General features: G+C 40.3%; 1 protein-coding gene across 2 annotated transcripts in view; it reads left to right on the top strand.

Annotated features, from left to right (window-relative positions):
* Window positions 1–1,223: 1,223 nt before the first annotated feature.
* Window positions 1,224–17,875, top strand: part of SEL1L (SEL1L adaptor subunit of SYVN1 ubiquitin ligase) — a 56,542-nt gene continuing 39,890 nt past the window's right edge. The window contains exons 1-3 of one of the 2 annotated variants that reach the window (XM_082387756.1): window positions 1,224–1,416; window positions 6,611–6,648; window positions 7,501–7,732. In XM_082387756.1, the coding sequence (XP_082243882.1) occupies window positions 1,347–1,416; window positions 6,611–6,648; window positions 7,501–7,732 (340 nt within the window). In that variant the 5' untranslated portion in view covers window positions 1,224–1,346. The remainder of the gene's footprint in view (window positions 1,417–6,610; window positions 6,649–7,500; window positions 7,733–17,875) is intronic. The other variant, XM_082387757.1, reaches the window with a different exon arrangement.

A 17,875-nucleotide genomic window follows, 5' to 3' on the forward strand; every position in this document is an offset into this window, starting at 1 on the left:
CCTCTCCAATGTGAATGTTGACAATAGTTTTTTATCCTCTTCCTGGAAGAGAGGACTCTTCATCAAAGAAGATGGAACACAGATGGTATGAAGATATGTGGCCAGGGTGGACTTCGCCAAAATCCTGAACTCAGAATGTCTAGGTTGTAGACCTAAGACCTGACTGTGGGTGAATACTAGGGAAAGCAGAATGACAATTTGATGAAGGGGCAGGAACACTAAGCCACTGCTCTGCTACCTAGTTGGAGCATGCCTGGAGTTGGTACTTAATACACAAGGCTATTTCCACTTCTGCAATGCAATCTCTGTCACCTTTATCTCCAAATACACCAACCTAGACTCTTGAACCTAGTCAATGTAAGACCTAGGTAGTCAGTGAAGAAGAAAACAATGTAACTTACAAAAGGAGAGGGATGAGGACAAATGTTTGAAAGGGTTTTGCAAAGACTGTTGGCCCCTTTTTCCAGATTATTATTATCTGGTGGATGTCGTAAAAACGAATACTAGCATTGACATAGTCTGTACTGGGTGGGGTTTATGTCCTCTTGTTTTGTAGGGGAAAGGGGGACCAGTAGTGAGTTCCATCCTGGTTTCCGTATATATGGTACTGTTTCGTTTACGTTAACAAAAAATACTTCGAATTCAGTCTAGCTGTTGTATTTTTCCTCAGTGCTGATACCACTATGTCCAATTCAAATTTTCTAAATAAAACGAAGAGGAAGAGCTTAACATATTACAAACTCTTAACCTTATAATGTGTGTTTCTTGATATTTATTTGGCCCAAAAAAATAAAAATAAACCTGTGAGTTCACGGCCTGGAGTTAGTGTCTAGCCCAGGTGTTAGCTAAGTTCTCTTAACTTTTACACCCACCTGCACTTTTAAATATTGCCCCACGATGGACTACGTTTCCCAAGAGCACACACAGAGAGAGGCCCTTGAACTGCATTGTGGGAATTGTAGTCCTGGGTGACTTTTCGTCCAACCGTGGACTCATACTCTGATTCCGGGATGATTAAACCCAGGAGCTACCAATTACCTGGGGCCATGTCGGTGAGGCCGTGGTCCAACCGGGAAAGCCGGTGTGAGAATCTCGCGTAATGATTGGCCAATTCTTGACCCCAGGGGCGGGGCAATAAGGTGGGCGGGAAGGCCGCGGCGATTGGGCGAGGAGCGTACGACGGCGGGCGGGGATTGGCTGCACGCTAGGGCAGGGAGGCCTGGGAAGGGGCGGAGGAAGGAAACCAGAGCAGGAAGAGCAGCGGCGAGGCGGCGGCGGCGGCTGAGTTGGTGGTGGCAGAGGCGAAAGCGACAGCTCCAGCGGGTGGTAGCGGCCCTGAGAGCAGGATGCGGGTCTGGGTTGGGCTGACGCTACTGCTCTGTGCGGTGCTGCTGGGCTCGGCCTCTGCGTCCTCGGGTCAGTATCCGCCCCCTCGGACTGGAGGCCAGGAGCCACCGCCCCCCCCGGCCTCCATCCCGGGGCAGGGCCGTGGGGGCTCCAGCTCACACCTCGCAGTAGCCTGTCCCTCGCTGTCATTTCTTGGGCTTCGGTTGGCCTGGGTCAGAGCGGATGTTTAGGGGAGCTTGAGAGGGGAGGAAAAGAAGGGGCGGTCCCCCTGCTCACACCTCTCCTCACTTCACAAACTTTACACGACTCCTCCCGAATGAGCAGTGACTCCATGGGAATGAATCCTGACAGCTGGCTTAGACCCACAGTGACACAGGAACCCTTCCGGAGCGTCCACGACTGTCATGTAGATTATGTGCTGCATCGGTTTTGAAACTTTGGCTTTGGGATTTGTAAGTTAAGTAATTGGCACACCTGGGGTTGTCTGGGCAGAGCCAGGTGCATCAAAACCAGGATGTTGACAGTGGTTTGGTGGGTTTGCTTAGCACCTGAGATTGCCCTGTCTCTTTGTTTAAAAAATGAAGACTTTTGATGTAAATGTGCCCACTCCGTACCCGTTTTAAAGAAATATTCTTAAGAAAGTGTTTTTTACTGTGTCACAGTGTTTCTGAGCTGCCCCATGTTTGCTGACAGTAATTTTATGATTTTTGAAAAAAAACTCTTGGTTCTTATAAATGTAAAATGAATAGCATCTAGATTTAACTTTTGACATAGATAGAGAAATTCATATGCTTTTGACTTGATTTTCCAGTTAGCTGATTTATACCCTGGCTCTGAAAATTATCATTTCTCTTTTTTAATAGTTTAATCTACCTACATCTGAAAATGTCTATTTTGAGAGTGTTGGTAAAGAAGCATTTAGTGTTTCTGAGTATTGGTAAAAAAACAATCAGTACAATAAAGCTTTTGGATTTTAATCAGTTTCAGTTAACAAAACAGCAGTTCTGTGGCTTTAAATTTTTTTTGGAACAAGGCAGGGTATAAATGTCAACTCTTTTTTTTTTTCCCCCAACAGAAAATTTCCCAGATGGTTATCTGAATCCTCAAATTATCCGTCCTAGTTGTAAGTCAATGCTGTAGCGTCATTCTGCTTCTAAAATAAGAGGTCTAAACCTAAAATTCTATCCAAAGTGTGGTTTAAGATACCATTTCAAAAGTAACAAGCATATGCCAGTTACTTTACTGCCAACATCATGCTCTGAGGTCCGCCCCCCGCCTTCTAGTGTTGATTTGTGTTCATGACCAAATCTTTAAAACTCTGTGTAACTCCTGAAGCCACTGCTAGCAGTTATTTGATCAAAGGAAGTATGAAATCAATGCTGTAGAGTACCTGATGGACCATGAACCACCTGCATCAGAATTCCTCTTAAGGGTTTGTTAAAAACGCAGTTTTGGTTCTGGAACAGGTTGGGGTATCTGTAGTTTAAAAAGCTCCACAAGTGATTCTTCACACTAAAGTGTAAGAACTAGTAGTTAGAGAATATGGTGCATATCCCTCTGAATTCAATTTGCAGAATTTAAAGAAAATTAAAGCATGTAAACATTTTCCTGCATCTTCCTTTGACTAGATTTCACATATCTAAAGCATCATGTCAGTGGAGATGATGCCTGAAGAAGTTTTTTAATCAACAGTTGGGATTCTCCATATATTGTAATAGAAGACTGTTAATACTGAAGTGTTAAATCTTTGGGTTGTGTTGATGTACGCAAAGGACTATGTTCATAAAACGTCTGTTCTGATTTCCATCATAGTTAAACTGCCAAAACATTTCTCTGGTAGAGGCAAAAATCTTACTCAGCCAGAACTAAAACTATATAGATGTGCATGCTGACCAGTAGTAAAGGCACTACTGTTCTCACATGAAGTGCAAATATCATAAAACGCTTAAGTGAGATAAAGTTTTATAAGTTGAGTACATGGATTTTCAGTTGACTTTTTTATTCATTAAATTGCTTATTTATACAGGATATCAGCCTCATTTTTATTTTAAAGATTTGCTCCTATTTAAAAATCAAGTTTGGGGTCATAATTTTGTGTTGACATAATGTTTGAGTGTTGGTGGTTACCCAGAGCAAGTTGCATTTATTGCCAGGTAGAATTTGATCAGCCAACAAAGGGAATCTTGATCCTACCATTGTTACTAGATGTTATCTAATATCTTGTCTTAAAGGCATGTAAAAGTATAATACTTTTATTAGAAATGTTTTCTTTTCCTTGTGAATAAATAAATTTAAAGGAGGAGATTTAAAAGATACTACTCTCATTTTCTCAAGATAATAATGAAAAATGCTTTAACTTTTCTCACATGCTTTCTTGTTTTTGACAGGAAGTGGCTTACTGGTTAAAATGGTTTACTTTTTTTCTTTATGCCAAATAATATTACAGGGTCTTGTAAATTAGGTCCATTGCTAGGTATTTCAGGTAACAGTTATATTAATTAACACCGTGTATTTAAAGAGTAGATTTCAGATTGCAGAATATGTTTCATTTCACTCTTCTTTTGTTCCTTAAAACTTCGTTGAGAGTCAACAAGGCAGATGATGTTATTCCCTTTTGACACTTGAGGAAGAGGAGGCTGAGCAAACTTGCTATATTGAACCATGTGTGTAATGTTAACATGTAATGAAGCCAGGTTTTGAGCCTAGCTCTCCAGGCCTTGGATTTGGAGTAACTGGGAATCAGCAGTATCCTAGGATCTGCACAGATTCAATGGCAAAGCCAAAGACAGGATATCTGGTCTCTTTTCACTAAACTTGTGAGACTTTCTGTGTTTGAAGATATATCAGTCTGTTTAATTTACATGACAAGTTGCAAAATGATTTTGTAATGACCACTTTTCCCTGAAAGAATATCCCCAGTATTTTGCAGTTTTGTTAGCTGATATAATAAAAATGAAAATTGGTCTTTTTCAAAGGAAGGGGTATGATTACCAAAGTAATGTAAACCATGGTATTTTGCATATGATACTCTTGAGAGAAATCCATAACTCTTCATTGAATCCTTTTGCGTTTTTCTTGTTGCTTGGTGTATGTGTTCTGATAAAAGCATTACTATATTCTTTTTATTTATGTGTAACTTCAGTATTTTTAATCCTTACCTGACTGCCTATCAGAAGTCTCTAGGTTATAAGAAGCTTCTTTAAAGTGTTATGTGAATGGACATATTAGTTTGAAAGAGAAAATACCTTTGCTTTAAGATTACCATCTGGAGTAGGCTTTCCCAGTTTAGTAAATGAGAAGGGAAGCTTGTATTTACCAGTAACCTGAGTATATATTCCCAGTTTGTGGAGAGAGAAAAGAAAGAGAAGCATGATGCAATTCATACGAAATAACCCCGATGTCACAAGTTCCCATGTCTCTGGGAGTTCGGAAACACATTTTGCTACTCTAATGCCTAACAGCTTGTAGTGTCTCAAATGTACATGTCTTAAAATTTATTTATAGGCATCTATATTATTTACTTATTAGCTGCATATGTGAACTATTGTGACAGTGTACTCAATTGAGTGACTAGTGATTTGAGTTCCAGCTAATCTAGTTTCAGTGTTTTGGGATATACCCTATACATTTCACATTTAATGTCTGCTCTTGATTTATTAACTAGCTAATGTTTATGACTAATTAAATACATTCACACATACCACTTCGTTATTAGAGGTGAATTTTTTTTCCTTTATCCAAAGATCTGCTGAGAATGGACTTTGAACCATATGTTAGAACTTGGGCTTTGGGTAATACTTGTGAAGAAGTGAGCATGAAGGATGATTGTTCATTAATTGACATCACTACCTAAATGTTATAGGCACTGTGGGACTAATACATGCTATACCCTTCTCCTCCCCACCCACCAGAAATAAAATATTTGGAAGGTAATCTACAAGTAGTGAATATGAAAATAGCTATAATTTAAGTGTCCTTTGAATTTACAGCACTTTATATATGGCACAACCTCACCAGTAGACTGATTTTTCTCAAATATTCAAAAGAAACAAATACTGTGAAATAGAGTTGGGTATTTGGTACATAATGAGTTGGTTATACTTCTTAAAGTTGGCTCAGTACTTTGGTAACACAAACTCCAAAACATGTTTTTGTTGTACTTTGGAGAGTTACAAGTTACCAATCATATTTAGGATATAACCATATGAAGTAAAGATAAATGGCAACCATAACACCAAATTTTCTAGTAAAAAATCACATGGTCTTTATAGCATTTTGTCTACTGGTTAATTTCTCACATAATTTACGGAGCTGGCAATACTGAAGCTCACACCTGGATAAAATCAGGTAATTTTAATAGTAAGAAGGAAACTTAGAGATCATCTGACAGTTTTTTTAACTGGCTGGGAATACAAAGATCAAATATTTGTGAATGGCCGTTGGGTTGTTGAATGTGTTTATATAAGATCAGGAAAAAGAATAGCAAGCAACCAGAATAGAAGTAGCAGAGAAATGCAGAAAGAATAATAGAAGGAAACTTAATGTAATTGGACAAAACCAAAGCAGCCAATATGAATTTGGAAGAAAGATGTAAATAGTGGCTGGATTTTTTTTTTATTTGATACAAGCTATTCATTTCTTAATAAATAGATCTCATGTGAGTTAATACATGATAGTGTGATGCTACTTTTTATGCATATCGGGTTATGTCTTCGGTAAAGTCGAACACAAATTCTAACTATCTTTGGCAACTATGCTGTCAGATAATAATAATTCTTAATGCCCATCTTTAGTAGTGTTAGTGAACAATAAAATGCTAGTTATCACTAAAATAAGCTAGAGTAACTCCAGATTCTGAGCTGAGGAGAAGAATGGGTGGAATCCCAAACCACAAAATCAGGGCTCTATTTTTATAAATTTAGCAACTCATTCTCAGTAGTGGACTAACTATATACAAAAGAACTGGATGGCATCTGAAGAAATGTCTGGTTTTGGTGTTGGTGGTCTTGGTCTTCCTACCTGTGTACGAGATGAAGCTAATGTCTTTCCTGAATAAAGAGGAAAAAAATACCATCCCCAACGCCCTTTTTTCCTTTCACTTAATCTTTTCAGAACAGTTGTTGAGTACAACCAATTTTTAGATAATTATAGATTTATTTATCCAGTGTCTTATTATTTGTTGTATTATCAAATGCTTTCATTTAACATACCTGCAATTTCCAAACAAGAAAGATGACTAAATTGTCTTAAAATTTCTTTACAGATGAAGAAGGCAACCAGGATGAATCCTTAGATTCCAAGGTGTGTACTCAGATTTATATTGACCAGTATTTGATGCCCAGTTTAAAAGCATGAATGATGTATCTTAAAAAGGATGTGAAATCTGCATCTTTTGAACAACAGAATTGTATTTTTACAAAAAAGGAAAAGAAAGATAGCTAGTGCCAATATTAGTTCTTCTGGGAGGAAAAATCACTGACCTATAGGAGAGAGAATAATAAATATTTCTAAGAGTGTTGGTTACTAGATTTAATTCCAACTTAAATGTGCTCTGTGTGTGTGTGTGTATGTGTGTGTGTGTGTGTTGAAGAGCCTGAAGGCAGTTACATTTTTTACTGCCTAATGAGAGATTGATTTTATTCTTTTTTTTTTTTTTAGTTTTTTAATTTGAAGATTTAACCTCTGCCATTTGTTTCCACTTATCAGTTTTTTTAAAAAAAATCTATTAATGCACTTGGTTGATTGAATGAATAAGGCTGATTATTACATCTTCAAAGAGACCAATCAGTTATGATCCCTGATCTCTAGATTGGAAGGAATGTAGGTAAGAAACAGGAAGTTATAGTACAGGGCTGTCATACGGGGAAGTATGAGATATATTGGGAGCAAGTAGGGGGAAACCCTAACCTAGACTTGGGGAATTTAAGGAAGGCTTCTTGGGAGGAGGTAACATCTAAGTTGAAATCCGAAGAGTCAGGTTTAGGCAGGTGATGAAGGCATGTGATGGACACATACCAAAGTGTATAGAGACGAATGAGTATGACACATTCAAGTAACTGAAGGAGATGTATCTGGATTAGTGAAAGAAATGGTCAAATTAGGTTGGAGGGAGTCTTGTTAGTAGTGGAAACTAAAAATACTTTATATTGTCAGACTTCTTTGCCGTCAGATGAGTCGGTAGAGGACCATAGCCCAGCAGGCAGAGTAGTCGCTGGTCAGATATTCCTTGATTCAGAAGAATCAGAATTGGAATCACCTATTCAAGAAGAGGAAGACGGCCTCAGAAGCCAAGAAGGGGAAAGTGTCACAGAAGAAATCAGCTTTCTAGAATCTCCAAATCCAGAAAACAAGGACTATGAAGAGCCAATGAAAGTACGGAAACCAGGTAGTCTGGACATTTTGTTTACTTTTGCCTTATTTAGGAAGGAGGCAACTGAAATTTTAAAGCTAGTATGGAAGGTGCAGTAGTCCTATTTTACTGATATTCACCACATATAATGTAGAGCGTATAATTTTACAGGATAAGTTACAGAAGCTGAATTTGATAGTCATAATTGCATTTGTATTATATTAGTATTCGAACATTTCTTTCTGGACTCCAGTATGTAACAATCTGTCAGAGTGGTACACAAAATAGAAACTCAGACAGGATGCATTGTCTAACTTGCTGCTTTGGTTATTTTTAGAACTGTGTTAGGGTTTTTACTACAATAATCTTTTCAGTCATCCTAGGTCATTTGATTTAGTTGTTTATCCTAAAGTTACATAGAAACTTTAATCCTCTTCTAACTTTTGCTTTCTTGACACTCTGTAATTTTTAAATTTACAGCTTGATCTTTCTCACAGTAGAGTGTGCTAAATACCTGTTCTTTTAAAAATTAATTATTAATGTATCCACTCTGCCCTGTCCCACCACCCATCTGTCATTTAGTTCATTATTTCAAAGATCACCGCCATATCTGCTTATTCTGTTATTAGCCAATCTTGAGAATTGATCCAGGTTTTACCTTTTAAAAATATAATTTTTATTACAAACATTTTATATAAAAAAAGAGAAACCATTTTTTTCTTTGATTAAAAGTACCTTGATCCCATCAAGTAGAAATAACAGCTGTCAACATAGTGGAGAATACTCTTTCAGGCTTTTTTCTAGATGTATGGTTTCAAGAAGACTAAACTGGTTCAAAATGTATATACTATTTTACAGCCTGCGTTTTGCACTTAACAGTTTGTCTTGAACATTTTCCCATATTATTTAATATTCTTTTACAATCTAATGGTTAATAGCTATAAAAAATTTTACATGTCAATATACCATAACTATTTATTTTTGCTGGGAGACCATTTTAAGTTATACCTTTGTACATGTCTATGAAAATTTCCTTAGAGTTAGTTCTTGAAAGTAAACCTTAAAACTAAAGTATAAAATTTGAAAAGACATTTGAGTCCTGTTGCTAAACTGTTCTGCAGAAAAGTATGTCTGTTCCTTTTCCTGTACCTCAGCCAAGTGTATATTACCATTTTTAAATTTTTGCCAAATATTTATTTTCATTCCTTTGTTTTTTGTTAGGGAGACTTCCAAACAAGCACAAAAGTAGAGTGTGTAATGACCCCCATGTACCCACCGTCACCCAGCTTCAACAGCCATCAACACTCTTGTTCTTGTTTCATCTTTGCCACTCCATATCCATTTACTCTTTTTTTTTGCTAGAGTATTAAACAAATTCCACATTGTTTTACCTGTGTACATATCTCTAAAAGTAAGAATTTTTTTTCAACAAAATGAAAAATACAATAGTATTATAACACCCACAAAATTAGCTATTATTCCTTTATCACCCAGTACCCAGATTCCGTTTAGTTTTCCCAGTTGTTTCAAATGTCTTTTTGGAATTGGTTTCTGTCAGTCAGTGTCCACACTAAGATCTTAGGTTTCTCTTAATCTGTAACAATTTTCCCTTCCTTGTTTTTAAGTGTCATTTTATTTGTTAAAGAAAGAACATCCTTTTTGCCATAGGATTTCCCTCATTCTAGATCTAGCTGGTCATATGCTAGTAATGCAATTGAACTTGTTCCACCATCTGCTGTCTAGTCTATGAACTGGAAGTTAGCTCTAAAGCCCTGGGTAGATTTAGTTCTTTTTTTTTTTTTAATTTTTATTTATTTTTATATTTATTTTTGGCTGTGTTGGGTCTTCGTTTCTGTGTGAGGGCTTTCTCTAGTTGCAGCAAGCGGGGGCCACTCTTCATCGCGGTGCGCGGGCCTCTCACTATCGCGGCCTCTCTTGTTGCGGAGCACAGGCTCCAGACGCGCAGGCTCAGTAATTGTGGTTCACGGGCCTAGTCGCTCCGCGGCATGTGGGATCTTCCCAGACCAGGGCTCGAACCCGTGTCCCCTGCGTTGGCAGGCAGATTCTCAACCACTGCGCCACCAGGGAAGCCCTAGTTCTATTTTTTAATCGATAATATTTATAGTTAGTGTTGTATGCTTCCCATTGCATTACCTGGGAGTTATATGGTATCTGATTGTCCCACTCCTAGTGATTGATCAGCAAGGTTGGGTGGTGTCAGCCTGACCCAGCCATTCGAAAATTTCTCATTGACCTTTCACCCAGAGGTTTTGGGAACCATTTCGTTTGCTGTCTGGATGCATTATTTCATTAGGAGTTTCAAAATAATGACTTGTTAACTCATCATTCTTCCTGCATTTGTTATCTGTAGTTCTTTTCTAAAGAAGAACTTTCCCTCATCAACTATTTGGTTACCCAGAAATATAATCCACACAGCAAGATAAATGCTTGATTCTTTCCCTTGAAATATTTTCAAATAATGATTTGGTGCCCTACCAACCTCCAAAAGAGACCAGTGAATATGTTTTCTGTTTGTTGTGCTTTGCTTTTGAGCATCATTACAAATCCATGGGTTTTATACAGCTATGCTTTACTCTTTTGCAATCATTCTTTTTTATTGCTCACATTATTCCATTTTTGGCTCTTGAGAGTCCCTTTAAGTTCATTCCTTTGTCCTTTTGACTAATCGTAGGTAACTTTTAAACTTCTTCCTTTTTAGGCAGGACAAGATGTCCCAAATTCATCTTATACTTTTCCTTACCCCAAAATGAATCTCAGCCATTTCTGCAGGGAATCCATATTCCTTTTAGTGGGAAATTGTATTTATTTTAGATACTGTAATCTAGACACCAAGGATATGCATTGCAACTGAATTGTCATTACTAATAGGCCTTTTTAGTGGGTAGGGTTAGGAAATGTAACATTGATATTGATTATTCCAGTTCAAATTAAATATTACAGGTGAGATAACACAGAGGGTCAGAGTGACAAATTAAACTCACAAGAATCAGAGAGCCTATCCACTATCAAACTTGACTAATATTTTCAAAGATACAATTATCACAAGACACAAGTCACAGATCTGTGGCTGCCAGAGCTGCTCCCAGGTCCTGTCTTACCTCAATTAAGATGCACTCTGGCTTATTTTAACATATGTTTTTAATATATGAGGACTTTGAGTGATTCATATGGAGTGTCACTTCCGCAAAAGGGAGCTATTTCGGTTATGAAACATCTCCAGTTTGTTCCCTGATAACTGCATGGCTTGTGGTATTTTCTAGGAAGTCATGCCTGATAAATACGTACATCCTAGGTTTATGTACAGTGAGCAGTCTGGACAAACCAGGTCCAACCTGGTAAAGCAGTGCACAGGTAAGGACTCTCCTGGTGGTAAATACCTCGAGTGCATTTGCCAGAAGGCCTCTTGTTAGCATGTGTCTCGGATGATTTGATCACCTCACCTCTCTGTCTCTCTGTTTCTTGGGCAGTAAAAAGAGAGAGTGGATTTCAAGTCTGCTGTTAGTCCTTTCCACCCATCAGGACTTTTGCTTCTTTCTTTTATGTTTGGGTCTCCTTGCCCTGATGCTGAAAATCATGGTACCTAACAACATTAATGTTATATTACTTTAATCAAACAAATAAATAAAGTATATATCATTTCAAAATAACAATGGCAACCTTACCACTAACCACAGAATGCAGTTTAAGGTTTCTTTGTGGTTCTTTTTGTTCTTGGTATATATTTTACTAGTGATTTGTATCAATAATATGATGTGTTTTAAAATAATTTCAGTAATGTTCTGTGTGGTCATACCAACAACTTTATAAACATTCAGATTCACTTGTTTTAGTTTTTCAATAATTGCTTTGTTTTTTTTCATTCAAACTTGTTTTTAATGTATTATTTATACATGAAAAGGCTTATGTACATACATGTAAGTTGCATATGCATGACTTTTTGTGCACTCCCAGCTCCATTAGACCTGGGTTATATGACAGTTACCTCTAGACTTGCTTCCTTTGTCAGCCTCTTGTCCATGTCTCTGCATATTGATCTTCCTAAAACCCAAATTTGATCCTATAACTCCTATTTACAACCCCCATTATCTTCCATTTGCCTATGAGATGAAGTGCTTGCTCCTGAGCAAGATTCACAAAGCCTTCTGTGTGCACGTGGCCGCCATCTTCTGTGACTTCATCTCCCAAAGCTTCCCCCATTTGCCCTTTTCCAGCGATGCTAAACCCATCACCCTTCTTCAGAGGCATATACAAGGTCACCCCACTGCTTAGGATACCTTCCTCACCCCCTTGCCCAAATCCATGTATTGCATTTCTGCTCATCCTTAGAGATAAACTTAGGTTTCTCTTTTCTGAAGTAGTTCCTGAACCACCCAAGGGTAGTTACGAATCGCTTGTATGTAAGGACTTCTTGTCTAGTGTCCCTGCTTTCACCCTTTCCCCTGATGCTGGTTATCTAATAGCAGGCAGACTGATCCTACTTCCTGTTCATAAGCCACCAATGGCTTCCTGTCACGTTCAGAATAAAATCCAAACAAGGCTTTATGTGATCAAGCCTCTCCTCTCTGACCTCATCTGTCACTCACATGACTCCAGTCACACTTGCCTTCTGCTGTTCGTTGGAACATTTCACACTTACTCCCAGTCCCCAAGACCACACCCTCGGGCTCGATGATTCTCTGGAAAGACTCACAGCACTCAGCATATAGTCGTATTTACAGCTATGATTTATTACAGAAAAAGAGTACAAAGCAAAATCAGCAAAGGGAAAGGTGCATGGGGTGAGTCTGGGGGACGCCAGATGCAAGGGTCTTCTCCCAGAGGAGTCACACGGTATGTGTTTAATTTACCCAGCAAAAAGCTGTGACAACACGTGTGAAATGCTGTCTACCAGGGAAACTCCTTAGAGACCTAGTACCGGAGTTTTTATAGAGGGCTCGTCATATATGTTCTCTGTGCCTAGCACGTACCAAAATTGCAGATTCCCAGAAGGAAAGCAAGTGTTCAGCATAAATCATATTTTTTGTACAGTTGGGGTGAGTCACTCATAACAGGGTAGTGGGAACCCTTCCAAAATCTTAAGTTCCCAGACACAAGCCAAGGGCCAGCCTTGTAAGCAGGCCTTTTCAAGGATAGAAGTTTAGACCTGCTATGTTCACTCTACTCTACGTGGCATTCCCCTTTGGTCATTGGCCAGGTTGTCTTTACAGCAAAATTATTATCAATATGACCCGGACAGCAGAGTGAGACCAACCTGCATTATTGATTTCAGTTGTGCTCTTCACGTGTCTTAGCCAAATAAGAAATCCCATTAATCATAAAGGTCTATCTTAGAAAGACAGGTAGCTTCCTCCTTAAGTTTTTGTTTCAACCTTTTTTACCTGGCTCTAAGCATCAGTTCAGGCCCAGTACAAGTCTGGCCGGTAAGTTGAAGCTGAGTTGAAAGCCTTCCAGGGCTGAGGCAGTGTCGTGATAGTCAGGGTACACCTACAGAAGTACAATCCCAGAAGGAATTGTTGGGGATTCCCAGGGAATCCCTAGAAACGGAGAGTTTACAACTGTTGGGCACCCCGAGCAAGGCATAAATTAGGCAGTGTGATGTGTCTGCCCGCCATGGGTATCTTGTCCTAGGGATCCCAGTGCAGTCCAAAAGATTTAGTTCAGTGCTTGGTCTCAGGGGGACTGCCAATCAGTTCCAAACAGTTTTGTTGCCTGTGACAACAGTTCATCCACCTCATGAGCGTGGTCAACATCTGGAGGTTTTCTGCATGCAAGGTGCAGGGGTTGGGTCAGCTCCTGCCGCCTCATAGTCAGCCCTGCCGGGTATGATCATAGCGCAGCTGTCTGAATTCAGAGCACTCTCAACAGCTTGGAGAGGTGCACAGAGAGTTTTCCTTCAGGAAGAGGAAGAAGCTTCCAGAAGTAACTTCAAAGAACAAAGATCATAATGCCCTCTCCCCTCCCTTGTGCCTTTCCAGCTGCAGGGGTTTTGGTTTATTTCCCTTGGTTGTTCTAAAATCAGTGTTTTCCACTCAACATTCATAATTTTATGTTTTTACAGTCATCCCCTACTCTCATCCAGACATTTCGTCTGGAGGGGTTCTCTGAAAGAGGTGCAAAACATTTTCATAGAAAAACCCCTTTATACAGCCGAACCAGAAAAACATCATATTCACGAATCGGTCAGGACAAAACTCCTGAATTTTCAAAAAATTTCAAAATAGTTTTACATAACCTCCCACCCCTTTCACTCTGGTGACTTATCTGGTGAACAGCCTAGAAAAGATCAGCCCCTTTCTGAGGATGGCTGCGTGACTAATCAGCTTGCACTCAGGCGTGTGCAGCAGGAGAGACGTGAGGGAAGCAGAGTCAGAGGTGTCAGTCCATCGTTGCGAATGGCAGCTCTTCAGGAGATGCAGGCACAGGGAGTTGACCTCAGTTAGACATGCTCTAGAGGGGATTCGAGTCGCTCAGCCTGTCAGGAGTGATCAGAGGTTACAGTTCCTGTGATGTACCCTCTCCCAAATTGCAGCTTTCAGCTATAGCCACAAGTTAAGAATGTGGTCAGGCTGTGTCAGCACTATACAGGCAGTCAGCAGCTTGATTTCAGATGGTCCCATCAAAGAACAAAGTCCTTTCCTGCTGGGATTTGTATGGGACCCAGACGGTGCAGCCGAGCATCTATGATGTCCTCACAGGGTAGACCCCACAGCGAGGTGGCCTAATGTGCAGAGGTCACAGAGTATGAGTTCTCTTTATGAGCCTATGCCTCCTTTCAGTTCAGCACAGCTCCCGCTTAGGCTGGAAGCTTATACCAGACAGTATCAGGCCTCAGCTTAGAATCAGATACAGGCAATTAGGATCTGTGAATTCAGGAGTTTAAAAAAAGTCAGAGGCAGCAAAGACTAGATGCTACAGGCCAGAAAGGCCAAGTGGCAGATAAGGCTTTCCTGTGACCATCTGGTTTTGTCATTCTTCAAGTCCAAATCGACCCCTTCACAAATATGCACATCGGTCTCTAAGGGACAGACCTCCACTTTCACAAGCTCTCATTAGCCAACTAAAACCTGCTTTTTAGAACTCTAAAAGATCTCCATCTGTAGATCACCTTTCTTTCTTATTGTCTCCCTTTTTCCAGAGACTCCAACAAGCAAAAATCCATACCTTCCTTAGCAAAACTCATCAGTTACAGAGACTTGTTCTGTTTCCAGTACTCAGAGAGTTTAAATTCCAACCCGCCCACTGGCGGCAAAAAGCAAGGAAGTTGTGTCCCACTAACACATTTCTTTTTTTGCAGCTTCGCTCGATCAGGATGATTCCTCTGGCATGTATGCAGTTACAAGCATTTAACATTTTATATCCATTTTTACCATACATCCAGATGTCATAACCACAAAATATAGTCACTAAAAAATTTTCCTTTTTTTTTTTTTTTTTCCTCATTGCAAATTTACTTAAACTCCTAGCAATAAATTCAGTGTTTGCAGTGTTAGCATTGCAGCTGGCAGGGAGGATCCAGGCTGGAATGCCGGGGAGGAAGGCGAGTGGAGGAGATACTGCAGCAGCAGCTAGGCCGAAACAACTGCTGTGGTGTTACCTCCCTCCCTTTTGTTGTTGTTGTTTTGTTTTGTTTTATCTAAAATGTTGCTCCAGCCCTGGGACCTGATTTAAACCCCACCCCCAGCCCACCTGGAGAAGAGAACAATGCAGACTTTTAACATTTTTGGCCTTTTCACCTTCGGGCATTTGGGGGCCCTTTTCCCTCCCTTGGAGGAGAGAGCAAAACCCAAAGGCACCACTTTAGCCAGCGTGGCCAGAAGCAGTGTGGGATGCAGCACACCCACTCTCCAGGAGTTGGATCTATCATTTTCAGATTCCACAGGTAACTTTTACCTCTCGTAGCATACAGCAGATCAGCTACTGCTGCATACCATGGATAACCCCATGATCAGCTGGGCACCAAAGATACATCACACCCGGCCCCTTATTCTTCTTTTCCCAAAATTTCACCATCTTTCAGTGAGTCAGGGTTGGTTTAGGGAACCCCACTTCTGATGCCAGTTGATATTGGGAGACCCCCTAGACCACCCGTGGGTTCAGTGATTTGCTGGGAGGACTCAGGATATAGTTGTACTCACAGCTATGATTTATTGTAGCGAAAGGATACAAAGCAAAATCAGCGTGGGATGAGGTCCAAAGGAAACAAGGTGCAAGTTTCCCAAGGGTCCTCTCCCAGTGGAGTCACACAGGATGCACTTAATTCCCCTAGCACAAGTGACAACGCATGTGAAATGTTGTCTTCCAGGGAAGCTCATTAGTGACCCAGTGCCTGGAGTTTTTAGTGGAGACTAGTCATGTAATCACTCTCCACCTGGAATCTACCAAAATTGCAGACTCCCAGAAGGAAAGCAGATGTTGAGCATAAACCACATTGTTTGTACAAGCAGTTTAGGTACAGTGTGTCACTAGGGTTAGGGTGGCAGGAGCCCTCCCAAAGTCTAAGTTCCCAGATGCCAGCCAAGGGTCAACCTTTCAAAGAATAGCAGTCATGTCTGTTGTGTTAACTGTTTTCTGCATATCACCTCAGTAAACATCTGTTGAAAATGAATGAATGAAAGGCCACCAAGAGGGGAATGATTACACTGTGGTATTCCCCTGTTACAGAATACTCAATAGTCATTTTAAAAGGAACATGTTTTGTTGGCACATAACAGAAAATCCATCAAACAGTGGCAGGAGCAGAGGTTTATTTGGCTCACATAACCAGAACTCCGTAGACAAGGTGGTTCAGGGCTTGTACCATCAAGGATTGCAGCTCCTCTCTCTCCTGTTCAGTCTCCTTAGTAAATAGACTTCATCGTCATGTTTGTCCCAGGCGGTCACACCTGGTGGCAGCTGTATCTCCAGGTCCTAGGTCCTCAGGAAGAAGTGGTACCTGCATCAGAGGAGCAGAAGCCTCCTTCAGAAGTCACTAGTAGAACCTCCAAAACGATCACTTGACCGTCCCTAGCCCTACAGAGGTGAGGAAGGGGTTACAAATTGTTAGCCAGTCTACACTGGCTGCCACCTGAAGGCATGTCAGTGATAAGTGAAAATGTCACACTGTAAATAATTCACTTAGTATTGAGAGAAGCCTGGGACCCGGGACCCTTTGCTGCAGTGCTGCAGTGCTGCAGTGCTTGCCCCTGGACACACCGCTCCTCGAGCAACAAATATATAGAAACTGAATGGGACTAAAAATAACTGCCTGCGTGCGGCAGTGGGGCAAAATTATGGTCAAAAGATAACAGTAGACCAAAATACCCAACTGCCACTTTTGAAGAGCTGGGAGCAAAAGCAGGGGGTCGGGAGCAAAAGCAGGGTACTGAGCATGCCCCCTGCACACAACACCATAAAGGGGTGGGCAGACCACCTAAGGCACCCCTCCGGCCCGACCCCTGGACACACCCCTACCCTCACCCCATATAAGGAACCAGCTCGCGCCCCATTGATCCTCTATTGCTCAGGGTTCTCCAGAGAAATATCAATAGAACTGAAGGCCCTCTGCTGGCAGAATTCCTTCTTGCTCTTGTTCTGTTAGGCCTTTAACTGGTTGATTGAGACCCACCCACATTGTGGAGGGTAATGTGCTTTACTCAAAGTCCATGATTTAAATGTTAATCTCATCCAAAAAGCACCATCACAGAAACCCAGCGTTGTGTTTGACCGAACATCTGGACTCTGTGGCCCAGCTAAGTTTATACACAGAGTTAACCATCACAGGTCCCTTATGGGAAAGAAAGCCATTTGTTCCCCCACATTTGCACTTGGAAAGAAAAATGAACCTCTTTTCTAGGAACAGTCATTACCTTCGGAGAAAGATAATTTTCAGTGGTAACTAAAGATGACAGTGATTTTTCTTTAATTTTGTATACTTTCCCATTGCTTGGATTGTCTTTTCTACAATAAACACACTACCCTAATAGTCTTAAAAAAAAAAAAAATCAAATAACCAGCATCTTGTTCTGTTTTGAATGGCACTGAGCTTAAACTTACTAAACATGCTTAAAATTGGGTTCTGAAGTAAGTTGGTTGAGTAATTGGATAGCATTTTTGCTTATTGTCACATGCAAGGCGGGGGGGATGGCAAGGAATAAACAAACCTTAGTACTCTGACTAAAC

This window comes from Balaenoptera borealis, assembly GCF_965194805.1.
Source record: "Balaenoptera borealis genome assembly, chromosome: 3".
Lineage (NCBI taxonomy): Eukaryota > Metazoa > Chordata > Mammalia > Artiodactyla > Balaenopteridae > Balaenoptera > Balaenoptera borealis.